General features: G+C 33.8%; 1 protein-coding gene and 1 long non-coding RNA gene across 4 annotated transcripts in view; one reads left to right on the top strand and one right to left on the bottom strand.

Annotated features, from left to right (window-relative positions):
- The window catches only part of LOC142242810 (uncharacterized), a 21,294-nt gene extending 1,495 nt beyond the window's left edge, over window positions 1-19,799 (bottom strand). Inside the window, exons 1-4 of one of the 3 annotated variants that reach the window (XM_075314340.1) lie at window positions 19,172-19,799; window positions 18,884-19,114; window positions 17,745-18,581; window positions 11,721-11,803 (exon numbers count right to left, since the gene is read on the bottom strand). In XM_075314340.1, the coding sequence (XP_075170455.1) occupies window positions 11,777-11,803; window positions 17,745-18,581; window positions 18,884-19,114; window positions 19,172-19,720 (1,644 nt within the window). In that variant the 5' untranslated portion in view covers window positions 19,721-19,799 and the 3' untranslated portion in view covers window positions 11,721-11,776. Of the gene's footprint in view, window positions 1-11,720; window positions 11,804-17,256; window positions 17,681-17,744; window positions 18,582-18,883; window positions 19,115-19,171 lie in introns of those variants that run through there. The other 2 variants (XM_075314339.1, XM_075314338.1) reach the window with 2 other exon arrangements.
- LOC142242809 (uncharacterized) lies at window positions 13,707-14,183 on the top strand. The gene is made up of 2 exons (XR_012724199.1): window positions 13,707-13,799; window positions 13,875-14,183. It is a non-coding gene; the product is annotated as an uncharacterized LOC142242809 (long non-coding RNA).
- Window positions 19,800-20,904: the final 1,105 nt, after the last annotated feature.

Below are 20,904 nucleotides of genomic sequence, written 5' to 3'. Positions count from 1 at the left end.
TTGAGCAAAATCACATATACCGTGCTGTTCAAAATATTTGCAATCACATTCCCTGTTGAAAACAAACCGTAGTTATAATGAAAATAAAAATTGTTGTTGTTTTTTTATTGCAGCTTAGCCGGCTTATACCGAAATAAATTCGAAACAAACATATCTCTTTTCCTATGCCACTGTCAAATCATCGATTTGAATTCACATGGCTGGGTTTATTTTGAGCGTGCCTCCTCTTCTTTTTCCATTTGTTTTGTTTTGTTATTGTTGGTTTTGTTCTTTAAGCATTGTTGTTGTTTTTTATTGCAGCTTAAAACCATACATTGACTAAACTACAAGTGTAGCTTAACCAACAGAGGAAAAGAATGTTTGTCAAATTTATTTGGGTAAAGCCCTATAGACTGCAAGATGGTTGGATGGACGCACGTTTCGGAATTACCACATTCCTCATCAGCATCCTCTACTTGCAGCAAAACTATCAACCAATTATCACAATAAATTCAGACAGTTTATTAAACCCAACAAAAACCACACTTGAACCCTCCGAAAAAAGGTTTTACATTGATAGCCGGCTTATGCCGAAATAAATTCGAAACAAACATATCTCTTTTCCTATGCCACTGTCAAATCATCGATTTGAATTCACATGGCTGGGTTTATTAAAACTAAACTTTTAATCAAAAACAATAGAAAAGGAAGATTGGAAAATGGGCGACGTCATACCAAAAGTTGCATTTACGGTGTTCGATACATACACGTTCGTTCATTTTTAATTTGCAATATTTTTTGTTAAAAACTCACAAATGATGTTAAATTTTGTGTAAATAATAATGAGAAACTTTTGACCGATTGTTCTACGTCATTCCCTGATATAAATTTCTTTTTATTCTTAGTTTAATTTGTGGAACAAAAAATCATAAACGACACGTTTGCATCGAACGCCGTCAATGGTTTGATACCCTCTGCTGCCATTTTCCCATCTTCATCTTCCATTGTTTTTGCTTTTAATGCAATGTTGTTGCTTATTATGTCAATTTTAAAGATTTAAGGGAATAAGGAAACTAGCGACAAAGACTTTTTGATACCACAAGGGAACAATGGTTCTGTTGATTAAGAACTGAATATTGTTTTTAAGATTATTTGGGGCGCTGAATCCAAATCTGCACTTGCACTTTTCTATCAGCTCGACTTTTCGAGATATATCGTTATGTTCAAAATAAGGGAACTTTCGCTACATATATTTGAATAACTTGAAAACGGTTCACCATATGTAATGAACCGGACTTAGGATTGGTCAACCTTCCTTGGAAGTAAGCCTATTAGATCAAGCAACCTAAATATGTGTGGATATTTCTTACTTATTAAAATTTATTTGAAGAAGAATTCAATGAGGACGAATGTGAGTCTCTTTCGCCACTAGCAAACAGCCAGAAGGGGGGTCCATTTAAATCTTCTAGCCACACATAAAGGGTGATACGGTCAAAATGTGGTCAATATAAACTTGACGTATTTCTTTCAATTTTGCATTTAAAAAACCTGAACACCCCTCATTTTGAAGGTGTGTGTGTGTAGAATGTTGCTCCTATTTTGATTTTGGAATTCACTCTTCAGTTGTCAAAATGCCGTCCAAGCAAGAAGAGCAGTGTATCAAAATTTTGCTCGCGCATCGCCAAAATCCGAGCTACTCGCACGCAAAGCTGGCAAAATCGCTAAAAGTTGCCAAATCATTCGTTACAAATGTAATTAAAGTGTTTGGGGAACGTTTGTCGACAGCCAGGAAGTCTGGATCGGGGGGAAATCGAAAACCGGAAGCCGCTGAGACGACAAAGAGAGTTGCCGGTAGTTTCAAGCGAAACCCTAACCTTTCTCTCCGAGATGCCGCAAATAAGCTGGGTGTATCGTCTACAACCGTGCATCGAGCCAAAAAACGAGCCGGACTATCGACTTACAAGAAGGTAGTGACTCCAAATCGCGATGATAAACAAAATACGACGGCCAAAGCGCGATCCCGGAGGCTGTACACGACGATGCTGACGAAGTTTGACTGCGTGGTAATGGACGACGAAACCTACGTCAAAGCCGGAGTTTTATACGGCAAAAGGAAGGGGAAAGGTAGCAGATATTTTCAAGCACATAAAATATCTGGTTTGGCAAGCCATCTGTACCTGTGGCTTTAAAAGCAGCATTTTCATAGCTTCCGGGACTGTCAACCAAGAAATTTACGTGAAAGAGTGTTTGAATAAACGTCTGCTGCCTTTCCTGAAGAAACACGGTTGTTCCGTACTTTTTTGGCCGGATTTTGCATCTTGCCATCACGGTAAAAAGGCCATGGAGTGGTACGCCGCCAACAACGTGCAGGTGGTTCCCAAGGACAAGAACCCTCCCAACACGCCAGAGCTCCGCCCAATTTAGAAATACTGGGCTATTGTCAAACGGAACCTAAAGAAGACCAAAAAAAAAACTGCTAAGGACGAGCAGCAGTTCAAGGCAAACTGGCTTTGGCAATGTGGCTGTACAAAATCTGATGGCAGGTGTCAAGCGTGAGGCCCGGCAATTCGGATTTGGAAAAGCGAAAGCCTAACTGAATATTTTTCCTGAATTTTATACTAATTGAACTTGAAAAAGAAATTTAATTTGATTTTTTAAACAAACGATTTCACCGATTTACACGCGTTTTCCCTTGACCAAATTTTGACCGTATCACCCTTTAGGTCCCCTCTACATAAACAAATTATAGAAAAAAAGTGATGGGATGGAATTTAAAGCATGGAGGTGAATGTTTTCTTCAAAACGAACAAAAACTCGAGAAAAAGAAGAATTCATAATGTCGCTATCCAGGGGATTGGGATATCTTTAGTCTTCGTGATGATATCAAAGAGGGCGCTTCTTTGCCCTCCTTACCATTGATTCTAGTAGCGCCATGTATTACTACAATCCCGCACTTACTTTCACCTAACCCATTTATACCACCTCGTAAGAAAACTTATTGTTAGGTTTATCACTCCATTTTACTTATATAAATTCAATTAATTTCATATAAATTCCATATTATTATAACTTAGACATATTTACAAAACATTCAGCCAAAATATGTAAACGCCGACTATTATTCTAATTTGATAGTAGGGTGTTTAAGAATAGAAAAAAAAGAAAAAATTATGTTCAGTAATACAAATCGGAATGCGAAATAAAGATCTATAATCAAAATAAAGACTCGAATTTTTTCTAGAATATAGGCGTAAAATGGAAACTATATTAAAAATGAATGACCAAAATAGAGACAGGCAAAAAATGGCATAGAACGTAGAAAGAATGAATTGTCCGTTATAAATACAATGATCAAAACAGAGACAGTAAAAAATGACAAAAACGTAGAAAAGAATGAATTGTCCCTTACCAATTCAATGATCAAAACAGAGACAGATAAGAGATGTATGAAAAATAAAATTCGATAATCAAAAGAAAGACACAAGTATAAGTAATCATTTCTTCTCTCGTATGTTGGCCACCAACATTCTGTTTCTTTACAAATGCTCCACAATTCATTCATTTCTATGAATTATTCCAATTGCTTTTAAACTATATAACTAAAACTACCCTGTAGGAAATGTCAATAGTGAAACTGTAGTGAATAACTACTGACCATGTCACCAGTACTACTGACAAAGTATACCCCACACATTGTATTTTACTATAGACATTTAACATATGCTTGTCATTGAAAATCCACTACTGACAGTAGAACTACTGACAAGATGGTACTTATGGGACCATATGGAGACATTGGAACTAACGAATCAGTAGTACTTTGTCGCTACTTTAGTCAACACTTTTGGATTTACTTTTTTGTTTTAATATATATTATATATTAAGTATATTGGCGAAATATTAACAAACAATAAAATCAGGCTTACAAAATCTTTAAAACTACCCAGCAAAAACTAGGTAACCACATCTCATTACATTTGACATTACCAGGAGTAAACCTGTCATTACACGTTGCATTACATTGCGGCGAGTTATAATGACTAACTTGTAATGACAAAAATAAATACTTCTCGGTAATTTTCGAAATGTTATTCTCAAATTTTTAGGCAGTTGTAGTTAATATAATTATTCACATAATCAAGCACTTACATAAAAAATCAAAAAGAATATGTAATGTAACGGTAATTCTGAAGATTTTTCCGTTAAGAATTTTTTATCACAAATATTTCATAATAATTGTGTTTAATGATATTATCATATTATGTTTTAAATAAATGCTTTCTTATACCTCATTGACATTACACTTCCAAAATGCGCTTAAACTAAATTTCAAATGCCATTTGCCTTATAAAAAAGAGACTTAAAATCCACTTTTAGTAGATTTCGAACCTTATGTGAATTGGCTATTGGATATATTATAACGTGCTTGAAATACAGCTCTTAAATATTTATCTGACAATTCTGTAGAACTGGAAATAACGTCAGAAAATAGAAAAATTAATAATATATAATATAATAAATTCCTTGAACAGATTTTACCTATCATAGCCGCAAATATCTAGGCCTTCCTCCTTTAAATTAACCAGTAGTCCCTCTAGGCAATTTCTGGTTGGTGATGTTTTGATAAACCATTGTTTTATTGTTCGCAAATTCCGATTTCGGTTGGTCCTATCCCCTAATGTCCACCGAACTCTCCACAGGATTCATCTAAGATACTCACTAAAATCTTTCCTCTATAAGAAGTGTTTTCTATTTTTATACAAATTCGATTAATTTTCACTATTCTTTTAAAATTTCTTTTGCTCATATTTTTTTTTATAGCTGTCAAAATGTCTACCCATCCATCAAACGCAAGTGTAGATCATTTGTTGACAATGTCACCATAATAGTTGACAAAAGTGGTGACTTTGAGACACTAGACCCCAGTCTTCCTACAGGGTATGTAGTGACACACTCTATTTTCTGTCTTCAGGAGCGAAAGAGTAAACAAATTATAAATATGTATTAAACTGTGTGCTTTTCATTCATGATTTGTAATGAATGAAATAGGGAAAGTAGTAATATTTAAATATGCACAAACAACGAAAAAAAATGTAAATGTGATAATTCTCGTAGGCTGTAGTAAGGAGAAATGAGGTTGTTTGTGCAAATTGGTGTTACATACATTCCCTTCACTATATAGACGTAAATATAATATGAATAATTTTTATAAGGTGGAGACTAAACCAGATACCGATGCTTTTGTAGAATCTAAGAGTAGTTTGTATAAGTATTCCAAGGAAATTAAGGACAGGGATCCTTTCACTAAATTAAACTGAAAAGTTATATTCAGAAGTCATCTTCGTAAGGTTCTTTCTTCTTTTTTTCTTCCTTTCTTACTCGCCCGAATTGGCCGTAAATGTCAAAATGGGTCTCTCTGATGTGTGAAGGTATTGGAGGGGTGATCTTAGCCCCGGGCTGGATTCTCGACGTCAAGAAAAAAATAGGCAGCGGAGTCAGGATAGAGCAGACAGATGTCAGTTAACACAACCAGAACTTTGCGGAGTAAGGTGTGGTGCAATTGTGGTAAGCCTTCGGAAAGGTCCACTCCTTCTCTCTCTTGTCCCACGCCACGAAGGAACTCTCTTAACTATTTACTGCACGTTCGGTAGTTATCTGAAAGACAATTGGAAATGTTTTGGAACAGCAATTCCCATAAGCAGTTCCAATAATTAGTCGTTTAAAGCTTGGATATTTATTCAAATCTAATCAAAACTTACGAGTAAATGATTTACGTCGAATTCGAATGTTAGGCTCACTTTTTAGTCAGTTTAGATAAAAATTACTAGGTTCAATACACTACGCAATAAATTATAAAATCTTCTTGAATAGTACAAAGAACAAATTTTCTTTCACAATTATCCAATTTTTGGAAAAGATTAATTAAATATCTCAAGATATCTTCCGATCACACTTTCTTTACCACAACGTGCCCTTTGATAGGTTTTGGCAAACAATTTTTCTGCTCTCTCGGTGTTACAATATCGATCACAGCTGTATGACATCAATCGATTAAAGTGATGCTACTTTGCGTTTGATTACCAAACAACGCTGGTAATGAAATGAATCAGCAGTGGATTCAATTAAATTTAAAATCAGACTATACATATTTTCCGTTTCAATTTGTTTGATAAAGTATTTAATTTAAAATTTAATTGAACTAACCGCCTAACGGAAGACGTTAAACAATTAAATGCGTAATTGAATTTGACGATTTTCATATTGCAATAGACAGACAAATTTTTAATTGGTGAAATTCTATTAACGTTGGGCCCTGGTGACTACAACCAATAACTTCTTCTTTTTTTTCATTTAATATGTGTGAAGATTTTTTTCGCTATTCAGAAGTTATTGGTTGTAGTCACCAGGGCCCAACGTTAATAGAATTTCACCAATTAAAAATTTGTCTGTCTATTGCAATATGAAAATCGTCAAATTCAATTACGCATTTAATTGTTTAACGTCTTCCGTTAGGCGGTTAGTTCAATTAAATTTTAAATTAAATACTTTATCAAACAAATTGAAACGGAAAATATGTATAGTCTGATTTTAAATTTAATTGAATCCACTGCTGATTCATTTCATTACCAGCGTTGTTTGGTAATCAAACGCAAAGTAGCATCACTTTAATCGATTGATGTCATACAGCTGTGATCGATATTGTAACACCGAGAGAGCAGAAAAATTGTTTGCCAAAACCTATCAAAGGGCACGTTGTGGTAAAGAAAGTGTGATCGGAAGATATCTTGAGATATTTAATTAATCTTTTCCAAAAATTGGATAATTGTGAAAGAAAATTTGTTCTTTGTACTATTCAAGAAGATTTTATAATTTATTGCGTAGTGTATTGAACCTAGTAATTTTTATCTAAACTGACTAAAAAGTGAGCCTAACATTCGAATTCGACGTAAATCATTTACTCGTAAGTTTTGATTAGATTTGAATAAATATCCAAGCTTTAAACGACTAATTATTGGAACTGCTTATGGGAATTGCTGTTCCAAAACATTTCCAATTGTCTTTCAGATAACTACCGAACGTGCAGTAAATAGTTAAGAGAGTTCCTTCGTGGCGTGGGACAAGAGAGAGAAGGAGTGAAACGTGGACCTTTCCGAAGGCTTACCACAATTGCACCACACCTTACTCCGCAAAGTTCTGGTTGTGTTAACTGACATCTGTCTGCTCTATCCTGACTCCGCTGCCTATTTTTTTCTTGACGTCGAGAATCCAGCCCGGGGCTAAGATCACCCCTCCAATACCTTCACACATCAGAGAGACCCATTTTGACATTTACGGCCAATTCGGGCGAGTAAGAAAGGAAGAAAAAAAGAAGAAAGAACCTTCCGAAGATGACTTCTGAATATAACTTTTCAGTTTAATTTAGTGAAAGGATCCCTGTCCTTAATTTCCTTGGAATACTTATACAAACTACTCTTAGATTCTACAAAAGCATCGGTATCTGGTTTAGTCTCCACCTTATAAAAATTATTCATATTATATTTACGTCTATATAGTGAAGGGAATGTATGTAACACCAATTTGCACAAACAACCTCATTTCTCCTTACTACAGCCTACGAGAATTATCACATTTACATTTTTTTTCGTTGTTTGTGCATATTTAAATATTACTACTTTCCCTATTTCATTCATTACAAAGCATGAATGAAAAGCACACAGTTTAATACATATTTATAATTTGTTTACTCTTTCGCTCCTGAAGACAGAAAATAGAGTGTGTCACTACATACCCTGTAGGAAGACTGGGGTCTAGTGTCTCAAAGTCACCACTTTTGTCAACTATTATGGTGACATTGTCAACAAATGATCTACACTTGCGTTTGATGGATGGGTAGACATTTTGACAGCTATAAAAAAAAATATGAGCAAAAGAAATTTTAAAAGAATAGTGAAAATTAATCGAATTTGTATAAAAATAGAAAACACTTCTTATAGAGGAAAGATTTTAGTGAGTATCTTAGATGAATCCTGTGGAGAGTTCGGTGGACATTAGGGGATAGGACCAACCGAAATCGGAATTTGCGAACAATAAAACAATGGTTTATCAAAACATCACCAACCAGAAATTGCCTAGAGGGACTACTGGTTAATTTAAAGGAGGAAGGCCTAGATATTTGCGGCTATGATAGGTAAAATCTGTTCAAGGAATTTATTATATTATATATTATTAATTTTTCTATTTTCTGACGTTATTTCCAGTTCTACAGAATTGTCAGATAAATATTTAAGAGCTGTATTTCAAGCACGTTATAATATATCCAATAGCCAATTCACATAAGGTTCGAAATCTACTAAAAGTGGATTTTAAGTCTCTTTTTTATAAGGCAAATGGCATTTGAAATTTAGTTTAAGCGCATTTTGGAAGTGTAATGTCAATGAGGTATAAGAAAGCATTTATTTAAAACATAATATGATAATATCATTAAACACAATTATTATGAAATATTTGTGATAAAAAATTCTTAACGGAAAAATCTTCAGAATTACCGTTACATTACATATTCTTTTTGATTTTTTATGTAAGTGCTTGATTATGTGAATAATTATATTAACTACAACTGCCTAAAAATTTGAGAATAACATTTCGAAAATTACCGAGAAGTATTTATTTTTGTCATTACAAGTTAGTCATTATAACTCGCCGCAATGTAATGCAACGTGTAATGACAGGTTTACTCCTGGTAATGTCAAATGTAATGAGATGTGGTTACCTAGTTTTTGCTGGGTAGTTTTAAAGATTTTGTAAGCCTGATTTTATTGTATGTTAATATTTCGCCAATATACTTAATAAATAATATATATTAAAACAAAAAAGTAAATCCAAAAGTGTTGACTAAAGTAGCGACAAAGTACTACTGATTCGTTAGTTCCAATGTCTCCATATGGTCCCATAAGTACCATCTTGTCAGTAGTTCTACTGTCAGTAGTGGATTTTCAATGACAAGCATATGTTAAATGTCTATAGTAAAATACAATGTGTGGGGTATACTTTGTCAGTAGTACTGGTGACATGGTCAGTAGTTATTCACTACAGTTTCACTATTGACATTTCCTACAGGGTAGTTTTAGTTATATAGTTTAAAAGCAATTGGAATAATTCATAGAAATGAATGAATTGTGGAGCATTTGTAAAGAAACAGAATGTTGGTGGCCAACATACGAGAGAAGAAATGATTACTTATACTTGTGTCTTTCTTTTGATTATCGAATTTTATTTTTCATACATCTCTTATCTGTCTCTGTTTTGATCATTGAATTGGTAAGGGACAATTCATTCTTTTCTACGTTTTTGTCATTTTTTACTGTCTCTGTTTTGATCATTGTATTTATAACGGACAATTCATTCTTTCTACGTTCTATGCCATTTTTTGCCTGTCTCTATTTTGGTCATTCATTTTTAATATAGTTTCCATTTTACGCCTATATTCTAGAAAAAATTCGAGTCTTTATTTTGATTATAGATCTTTATTTCGCATTCCGATTTGTATTACTGAACATAATTTTTTCTTTTTTTTTCTATTCTTAAACACCCTACTATCAAATTAGAATAATAGTCGGCGTTTACATATTTTGGCTGAATGTTTTGTAAATATGTCTAAGTTATAATAATATGGAATTTATATGAAATTAATTGAATTTATATAAGTAAAATGGAGTGATAAACCTAACAATAAGTTTTCTTACGAGGTGGTATAAATGGGTTAGGTGAAAGTAAGTGCGGGATTGTAGTAATACATGGCGCTACTAGAATCAATGGTAAGGAGGGCAAAGAAGCGCCCTCTTTGATATCATCACGAAGACTAAAGATATCCCAATCCCCTGGATAGCGACATTATGAATTCTTCTTTTTCTCGAGTTTTTGTTCGTTTTGAAGAAAACATTCACCTCCATGCTTTAAATTCCATCCCATCACTTTTTTTCTATAATTTGTTTATGTAGAGGGGACCTAAAGGGTGATACGGTCAAAATTTGGTCAAGGGAAAACGCGTGTAAATCGGTGAAATCGTTTGTTTAAAAAATCAAATTAAATTTCTTTTTCAAGTTCAATTAGTATAAAATTCAGGAAAAATATTCAGTTAGGCTTTCGCTTTTCCAAATCCGAATTGCCGGGCCTCACGCTTGACACCTGCCATCAGATTTTGTACAGCCACATTGCCAAAGCCAGTTTGCCTTGAACTGCTGCTCGTCCTTAGCAGTTTTTTTTTTTGGTCTTCTTTAGGTTCCGTTTGACAATAGCCCAGTATTTCTAAATTGGGCGGAGCTCTGGCGTGTTGGGAGGGTTCTTGTCCTTGGGAACCACCTGCACGTTGTTGGCGGCGTACCACTCCATGGCCTTTTTACCGTGATGGCAAGATGCAAAATCCGGCCAAAAAAGTACGGAACAACCGTGTTTCTTCAGGAAAGGCAGCAGACGTTTATTCAAACACTCTTTCACGTAAATTTCTTGGTTGACAGTCCCGGAAGCTATGAAAATGCTGCTTTTAAAGCCACAGGTACAGATGGCTTGCCAAACCAGATATTTTATGTGCTTGAAAATATCTGCTACCTTTCCCCTTCCTTTTGCCGTATAAAACTCCGGCTTTGACGTAGGTTTCGTCGTCCATTACCACGCAGTCAAACTTCGTCAGCATCGTCGTGTACAGCCTCCGGGATCGCGCTTTGGCCGTCGTATTTTGTTTATCATCGCGATTTGGAGTCACTACCTTCTTGTAAGTCGATAGTCCGGCTCGTTTTTTGGCTCGATGCACGGTTGTAGACGATACACCCAGCTTATTTGCGGCATCTCGGAGAGAAAGGTTAGGGTTTCGCTTGAAACTACCGGCAACTCTCTTTGTCGTCTCAGCGGCTTCCGGTTTTCGATTTCCCCCCGATCCAGACTTCCTGGCTGTCGACAAACGTTCCCCAAACACTTTAATTACATTTGTAACGAATGATTTGGCAACTTTTAGCGATTTTGCCAGCTTTGCGTGCGAGTAGCTCGGATTTTGGCGATGCGCGAGCAAAATTTTGATACACTGCTCTTCTTGCTTGGACGGCATTTTGACAACTGAAGAGTGAATTCCAAAATCAAAATAGGAGCAACATTCTACACACACACACCTTCAAAATGAGGGGTGTTCAGGTTTTTTAAATGCAAAATTGAAAGAAATACGTCAAGTTTATATTGACCACATTTTGACCGTATCACCCTTTATGTGTGGCTAGAAGATTTAAATGGACCCCCCTTCTGGCTGTTTGCTAGTGGCGAAAGAGACTCACATTCGTCCTCATTGAATTCTTCTTCAAATAAATTTTAATAAGTAAGAAATATCCACACATATTTAGGTTGCTTGATCTAATAGGCTTACTTCCAAGGAAGGTTGACCAATCCTAAGTCCGGTTCATTACATATGGTGAACCGTTTTCAAGTTATTCAAATATATGTAGCGAAAGTTCCCTTATTTTGAACATAACGATATATCTCGAAAAGTCGAGCTGATAGAAAAGTGCAAGTGCAGATTTGGATTCAGCGCCCCAAATAATCTTAAAAACAATATTCAGTTCTTAATCAACAGAACCATTGTTCCCTTGTGGTATCAAAAAGTCTTTGTCGCTAGTTTCCTTATTCCCTTAAATCTTTAAAATGGACATAATAAGCAACAACATTGCATTAAAAGCAAAAACAATGGAAGATGAAGATGGGAAAATGGCAGCAGAGGGTATCAAACCATTGACGGCGTTCGATGCAAACGTGTCGTTTATGATTTTTTGTTCCACAAATTAAACTAAGAATAAAAAGAAATTTATATCAGGGAATGACGTAGAACAATCGGTCAAAAGTTTCTCATTATTATTTACACAAAATTTAACATCATTTGTGAGTTTTTAACAAAAAATATTGCAAATTAAAAATGAACGAACGTGTATGTATCGAACACCGTAAATGCAACTTTTGGTATGACGTCGCCCATTTTCCAATCTTCCTTTTCTATTGTTTTTGATTAAAAGTTTAGTTTTAATAAACCCAGCCATGTGAATTCAAATCGATGATTTGACAGTGGCATAGGAAAAGAGATATGTTTGTTTCGAATTTATTTCGGCATAAGCCGGCTATCAATGTAAAACCTTTTTTCGGAGGGTTCAAGTGTGGTTTTTGTTGGGTTTAATAAACTGTCTGAATTTATTGTGATAATTGGTTGATAGTTTTGCTGCAAGTAGAGGATGCTGATGAGGAATGTGGTAATTCCGAAACGTGCGTCCATCCAACCATCTTGCAGTCTATAGGGCTTTACCCAAATAAATTTGACAAACATTCTTTTCCTCTGTTGGTTAAGCTACACTTGTAGTTTAGTCAATGTATGGTTTTAAGCTGCAATAAAAAACAACAACAATGCTTAAAGAACAAAACCAACAATAACAAAACAAAACAAATGGAAAAAGAAGAGGAGGCACGCTCAAAATAAACCCAGCCATGTGAATTCAAATCGATGATTTGACAGTGGCATAGGAAAAGAGATATGTTTGTTTCGAATTTATTTCGGTATAAGCCGGCTAAGCTGCAATAAAAAAACAACAACAATTTTTATTTTCATTATAACTACGGTTTGTTTTCAACAGGGAATGTGATTGCAAATATTTTGAACAGCACGGTATATGTGATTTTGCTCAATAAAATTGCAAAATATATAAAAACACATTTAAAATTCAGAATCTGTTATTTATTTTCTATGAAAATCTTCTAAATTTACAATGGAATGTTGCTTGTGTGTTGTTGGTATCTTTTGTGGTGAGAGTTGTTTTCTTGCAATAGCGAGATCAGAAATGGATCGTGTGTGTGTGTGGAGTTGTTTTTCTTTACGGCAGGTATGTGTCCTTTATAACTATTTGTGACTTTGAGTTTTATTGCTGCATTCAGTTCTGTTGATGTATTTATGAAGTGCACACGTGGATTTAATTTTGCAACATTGTACGTGCGGTATTGGTGTTTATTAATGAAAATACATTTATTTCGAAATATTTTAGAAACTGAGAAGTAAATAATGTGATGTTAATATAGAGAAATCAAAAACGTTTTTTATTGATTGAAAAAAAAAAAAAACAAATAACAGATTAAGGAACTGTATATTTCTGTAAATAGTTTGAAATTAGTGCGGATTTTTTAATTGATTTACATAAAAAATATACAACATGAGTGGTAATAGGATGATCTATATTTATTCTACATCTGGATCACAGGTTGGAGATGCAACCAGTTCTTTGAATCTATATTGTTTATGTTACAGCAATTCCTACAGGTGAGTGCGTACTAAGTTCGAGTTTAGCCGCAAAAAATTAAAAATAAATCACTAAGAAAAGTATAAAATTATACGTCTTCGATACAAATTTAAATATAACTTGATGGAGAATAGCCCAAATTTGCAATTTTAGCCTCTAAACTCGAACTTAATGTCCACCTTAAATACTAAATGCTATACTGACAAGTGGAAATTATGTCTAATTTTATAATATTTTTTATTATTCTGAGAATAATTTCAAAAATGTCCCATTAGCCTATGGATATGATTCCAATAATGTATCTACTGGATGGATTTTTCAATGTGGTAAGTTTTTCTATAAACGGTATTTTGTCCGTTTTTAATAAAACCAAAATTTCAATTTATTAAAAATAATTACATATTTTCAATTTCAGGTAGACAGGTCTTGCATTGGTAATTTTTTGAATATTCTTACTGTTTAATGCTAACTAAGCTGATATCCTTATTGGCTCTAGGAAATACTCTTGTAAGTTAAAAATCAATATGAAAGATAGAATTTGATAATATTTTTCTTATATTTTGTATAACTTTGCAATTTCAGATGCTTACAAGAAAATTCCGCCCAACAAAAGTTAGCTAAAATCGATGAAATTGGACATCAATTCAATGAATATAGCAACTTGTGCCACATATATCTTTCATATGGATAGAAAACATGGAAATTTAAATTAATTAGTTTAGTCCTAATAACATAGAATATTACTCTTATGAAGAAGCAATTACTAACTACCGACAAGTAACTGCATCCAACGTACGAATAAAAATATTTCCTTTATTGTATATCATAAGACATAGTTTTGTGTGATATAATAATAATTTTTTGGAATAAAATACTGGTGGTTGTAGAAAATTGACTTGTTTTGTACGAAAAATTTCTTAGTTGTATACAGGCTTGTTGTACCTTTGATTCCTCAATTTCTCTACTTTTTTGAAAATTATACTGACAAACAGTTTATGTCAAACCAATTTCTTAATACAGGTTGCCCAAAAAATTGTTCATTTTTCCGGATAGCAGGAATATTTTGAATGAGTTTAAGTATATTCTTCCCACAGCATAATGAACTAAAATAGGATGCAATACATAAACTAATTTATAAGAAAATCATGAACTTATCTAGAGGAAAAAAATCGTTGGCGCCAAATCATGGTCATTCTTACTATGGGTTAGTTCATTTTTCATAAAAAATAGTAAACTTTTTTTTTCGGTGTAGTCCAGAACACTTATTATATATGTGTGTACCAGAACAGGCACGATAATAAAGCACAAATATTCGTGCTAATCCACCAGTATGTTGCCGAGAGTCATATGTATAAAAACCTTTTTCCAAATTCGCAAATACTTTTCTTTGAGGCACATCCGTACTAATGCCAATTGCTAATTGGCAACCAAATTAGCTGTTTTTCATTCAACTTGAAGAGAACACTTGTAGCTTTCGATACTATTACCGTTTTATGAACAAAAACAACGCTGACAGTTAGTTTCAAAACACAAAAGGTTGCCCACAGGCAACTTTAGGGTCGAAAGGGTTAAAAGATACAGTGCGTATTTAAGGGTTAAGTTCACCACTGTGGTATCACAGAGGACTGAATAGTCTAAGTGATCCTGAAATATCGGGCTGCCACTACCCCTACTCCACTTTTTGAAACTATTTAATTGCAACTCGAAAACATATAAAAGTAAACTCCAAGAATATCTTATTCTTAATGATTTGTAATGGATATCTAATGTGTTTTTAGTAGTTGTTATCTGGGATTAATAATAAATAAAATCAATTCATTTCATTAAATCGGTAAAAGTATTAGTACAAATATAATTAAATACATTATCTTCAAGAGTAATTGCCATAAATTCTTTAATGTACACAATTGTTATTTATGCCCAATAATTTTTTAAATAAATTTTTAGTTTTAGTTTTATTAATGATTTAATTGTTTTTATTTTCAATTTTTTATTAGTTTAATGATCAAAATGTTTGTTTGTATTTTTATTACCATTGTTATTATTTTTACTTTTAGAAATTTAGTAGTTTACATTAACCCTTTCGACCCTAAAGTTGCCTGTGGGCAACTTTTTGTGTTTTGAGACTCACTGTCAGCGTTGTTTTTGTTTTTGTTCATAAAACTGTAACGGTATCGAAAGCTACAATTGTTTTCTTCAAGTTGAATGAAAAATCAGCTAATTTGGTTGTCAATTAGCAAAAAAATTTTCATTAATACGAACGTACCTCAAGAAAAAAATATTTATTAATTTAAAAGTGGTTTTTATACATGTGACTTTTTTCAAAAATTACAACTAAAATGTTGAAAGTTTTTATTAAATCTATTGTAGTGCATGTCAAATAAAATATTTCTGGAAGTCAAATCTTAGAATTGCAAAAAAACAACAGATGGGAAATTTTTAAAATTGAAAAGTTGCCTGTGGGCAACTTTGGGCAATTGTGGTAGTAAAATTACATATTTTTGAACATAAGACCTGGAGAAAAAAGGTTTGAAAAACAATTATTTTGAAAAAATTTTGAACTTTAATTGGGATGTCCCAGTGACGAGAAATGCTGGGATGATGTGGAAAACATATCTGCAGTGCAGTGGGGAATTTGGAAGGAATCGTAAAAAGGGAGGAAGCCACTTCTTGGCAACATACTAGTGGATTAGCACGAATATTGACGCTTTATAATACTTTGGTTTTTTACACCGCCAGTTAAATTGACATGGGTTAAAAACAAAAAAAAACAAAACATTTTCGTGAGTCACGAGTGATTCACGCGAAGCCGTGAATGAAATTTAAACGAAATCTCGTGAATGAAATTTAAACGAAACCTCGTGAATGTGCGTGAACGGGATTAAAGAAAAATATGTGGCGCGTGAGCGTGAGTAAGAATCAAATTGTGTTCGTGATTGTGAGTGAGTAAACTTTCTCCGGAATCACGCTCCCGATAAAAATTTACTTTCACGATCCAACCCACGTTCACGATCCAACTCACGCTCAAGATAAAATGCACGTTAACAATAAAATTCATATTCACGATAAAATTCGCACTCACGGTAAAACAGACACAAAAAGTCACAATCACGAACAAATTCACGTTCACGATTAAATTCAAGCTCACCGATTTTAATCACCTTTACATATTTAATCACGCTTAAGATTTCAATAGCGTGAGTCACGAGAAATTTCGTTAATTACCAGAATTTTATTGAGCCACGAAAATTTTCGTGTTCCGAAAATATTCGTGACTCACGAGATTTGTCGTGAATTACGAAAATTGTCGTGAATCGTGCGAAAGCGTGAGACATAAACATTGTTCATGTGTGAGCGTGTGCGAGTATGACTTTTCATTTCGTGACCGTGAATTCCTACCCACATGGCATGCGTGAGTACAAATATTTCTTCGTGAATGTGCTTGAGCGTGATTGAAATTCCACTCACGCGCGCATCTAAGTATATATTTACTGTAAAATAACAAAAAATTTAACAAAAATCCAATACAACGTAATACGTCTATCATTACAAAACAAAATAGTTTGTAGTCACAATTGCCCAAAGTTGCCCACAGGCAACATTCTCTACCGCCTAAACGAATGGGCGTGGCGACCCGAAATTTTGGCTAGACGCATCTTAAATGACTTCAACATGATTAAAAGTAAAAAAAAAAATTTAGCGATACCTATAAAAATTCGGGGTCGAAAGGGTTAACGGTCTCATTACATTTTTTTAAGGTAAAATTGATTTGTCAGTAGGATATAGAGATATGTTATAGATATCATATTTATTTAATTTTTAATTTTTATATTATTAGTTTTTAAGAAATATTTGAAGTTTAACCAATAATATATTTTGTAACGAAAGGGCCTCTATGAGGCTATGTTACTAATAAAGTTGAAATAAATAAAAAAAATAAATAAGAACACCTTTACGGCATTAGTTTTAAGAATTTATCCTTAGTTTGTTTTAAAACGTTCGTTTTATTACAATGAATTGTTAATTCTTTGTTTTTTAGAATAAATTTGGCGTTTGAAAGTCATTTTCGCTAACATAATTTATACTTTTTTGGTTTTAACCGGTTAACCTGTTTTGAGCAAAATAAAAAACCCAAAAGAAATGGGATTTTACAATAAACCGTAAACTAGATTTACCAACAAATTTGAATACCTATTTACCCCAAGACAAGCCAATTTGACTTTACACTCCACGCCATGCACTCACATAAGAGTGAGAATCATTATTTTACGGTATATTTTCTACCTTTCACAAAATTGGAGGGAGTTTATGGACCAAAACTATTTATTCTTAACTAAGATTCACATTATTTATCACATTATGTCCGGATCAAAGTCCGCTGGAATAAGCTAAGAATATGTTTTAAAATACGTTTATGGTCATACTCTAAATACAGTATTTGGAAATACTTACCGCTGTCGAAGGTTCTGATGTTATACCCGAAACCTTGCGAAGTCTTAACATGAAAATGTTACATTGTATTACAGGTGGTTCATCTTCGATTCCTTGGGAATGGCATGTAAACTCTATACCGCAATCTCGAAATACAGCCAAACCATTTTGACATTCTGCAGATTGGGTTGATCTTATAATGCCCTTACATTCAAAGGTCACTATATAGAAGTAATTGAAGAATATGGCGCGGTTGAATTCGTCGCGGATTGGCAAAAACATTTCGTCGATAAAAATGCAATTTTCTTGCTGGTGTTCTGGCGTTCCTCCGAAGAGCTGCGGCAAACCACTTTGATGATGTCCACATCGCAATTGTGAGAATAATAGAAGGCGTTCGGCTTCTACCATCTCTGAGGAAATTTCAGAACCGGGTAATTTCCGACAGATATTCACAACTTTGGTCAATTGCTCAGCCGCCGATGTACTTTGTGAGAGAGCAAATAAAGAGTCCAAATCAATTTCCGACTCTATTGGAGAACAGCTTCGCACCACTTCATTTTTACGCATATTCATACAGCCTTCAGAGTTATATCTAATAAAAGCCGATGAAAAATGCTCAGCCCTTGTTTTAACTAAATCCTTGCTCCTTCGAAAAGATCTATACAAAACCTTTTTCAAATGCTTATAATTTGGCAAGATATTGAGGGATTTCGATTGCTTCGATTTCATCTTATAATCGGAATCAGAACGTGAATTATCTTCTGCCATGCTTGAATTAGAGTAGCAGCTACCTAGCCTAGATTCATTTTTCGATACATCTTCGTGATTTATATCCACGTTCAATTGCCCCTCATTTTCCTAAATTAAAAAAGTAATGGATTAACGGTATTACATTCCGTAACGCAAAAAATTTCGTTTAGCAAAGTAGGACGTGTTCGTATTTTATTTTCCAGATTTGCAATTTTAAGTTAAATTTTATGAAAAATATATACAGAAAATGAATTTGTACATGGCGATAGATTGGTTTAGCTTAGACATGATAGTGAAGATTTTGGTTGATGGTGGTTTTTTGGTTTTGTTTGGTTTTTGAGTATTATTTCTTTTTTTTAATAAATAGTAGTTAATTGGTATAACTAGCAAGAGTCGATATAAAATTCTACCTTGGTTGTAAATGATGGTTTCTTTGGTGTGCTTTGATTGTCAATAGAAGGATGTGCAATAATATTGAATCCATTGATCGAATCATTCAGAGAATCAATTTCTCCATATATGCTTTCTGCAGGTAGTTCATATGATACGACATCTTGTTTTAGTTGACATTTTTGGTCATCTTTGATAGTATTAACCTTGAATATAGGACTTGGGGAAGTCAATGATGGCATCGGATCACGCTGCAATAAAAAAGTCTTAACCCAATTCTAAAATAAAAGTTATAATTAGATACATACGTTATCGATTTTCTGAAGTTTTTTGTCGTCTTTATTATCGAAGTGTGCAGGGACAAGTTCTGTTTTGCATAAATTCTCGAAAAATAGTTCGCTGCGGTATAAAGACAAATCTGATTTACAGAGATTGTTCTGCCTCTTTGGGGATGAGTTGTGTTCCATCACTCGAACATTATTCATTGACTGGCTTTGCATCAATTTACAACCTTTTGGCGATGGAAATTCATACGATTCACTATCCCCACACGACGGCTCCGCTAGTGGTGACAAAGATGGTTTCCTGGAAGTTAATCGTCTGCTTTTCAGAGAATCATGCAGAATCTTTCCCAAGGGTAACGGAATTTCTGGGGCTTTAGTAGCTGGAAAGCTGGTGCCCCCTATTTTATTCAACTTGGCGGGTTTGTTAACGAGTGCGTACAAAACATCTGGACTATGTTCAACAGTAAAATGTTGAACACTGGTACCTGTATGACTTTCTAAATTAGGGCTTTCTGATATATGTATGGTATCGTCTTCAATTTCGGAATATATAGGTTCGTGATTATTCTTCATTTGTACAGGTTCAATATCATATTTAGACACGTTAGATATATGCGTGGGATGTCCAGTTTCCTTTAAGATAAAAAAAATCCTGAATTATAGAAAATTTAGCGCTCGTGTTTCAGTTGTTAAAAATAACTATCACAATTTCGACATGTTATTATTTATCTAAGTACGGTATCAGAAGGCTATCGAATCATCGATAAGCCTATAACACTAATAAGTTTGATAGGAATAACAATACCTGACCCCCCACATAAACGATTCTTAATTGTAGACGCTTAGTGGAAATTGCACTGTAAGCGGTTTTCGCAACACACAAAAAATTATAACCAAATTTTTTTCAATTAAACACTTAATTGAATTTGGAAACGTATTCAATTATTATGTTAATTGATTCAATTAATTATTTAATCAAATCAGAATAAAACCAATTAAAAAATGATTGATATTTGTTACCTTTCCAATTAAAATATTAATTGATTCAATCAATTTGTTAATCAATTCGGAAATAATTTTCAATTACAAACGTGATTGAAAATTTTTCCGTTTCCAATTACACATGTGATTGATCCAACCACCTTTGTGATTGAAATTGAATAATTTTGAGCAATGGAAAGAGCGAAAAGAGAACGGGTATTTATTCAACAATGTATGATGGAGAGATCAGTTTGTGGAAGTAAAGGCCTGGTTATGCATCTAAAAATGTAGCGTAGCCGTAGCGTAACGGCAACGTATGATTTTTTGGCGATTAGCCTAATTGAAAAAAACGTAGCATATGATCAGATAGCTTATAAACAAACTATCAAAAAGAGGCGCAAAAGGTTGATTTTCTTAAAATTCAAAATAAACTGGAGTGATTTGTTGAGCTTGATAACTTTTTTAAAAAAAAAAAACGCATAAAATTTGCAAAATCTCATCGGTTCTTTATTTGAAACGTTAGATTGGTCCATGACATTTACTTTTTGAAGATAATTTCATTTAAATGTTGACCGCGGCTGCGTCTTAGGTGGTCCATTCGGAAAGTCCAATTTTGGGCAACTTTTTCGAGCATTTCGGCCGGAATAGCCCGAATTTCTTCGGAAATGTTGTCTTCCAAAGCTGGAATAGTTGCTGGCTTATTTCTGTAGACTTTAGACTTGACGTAGCCCCACAAAAAATAGTCTAAAGGCGTCAAATCGCATGATCTTGGTGGC

The sequence above is a fragment of the Haematobia irritans genome, unplaced genomic scaffold, assembly GCF_050003625.1.
Source record: "Haematobia irritans isolate KBUSLIRL unplaced genomic scaffold, ASM5000362v1 scaffold_69, whole genome shotgun sequence".
In the NCBI taxonomy this organism is placed as follows: domain Eukaryota; kingdom Metazoa; phylum Arthropoda; class Insecta; order Diptera; family Muscidae; genus Haematobia; species Haematobia irritans.
Note: the sequence above shows the minus strand (reverse complement) of the source record. Positions and strands in the feature narration are given on the sequence as shown.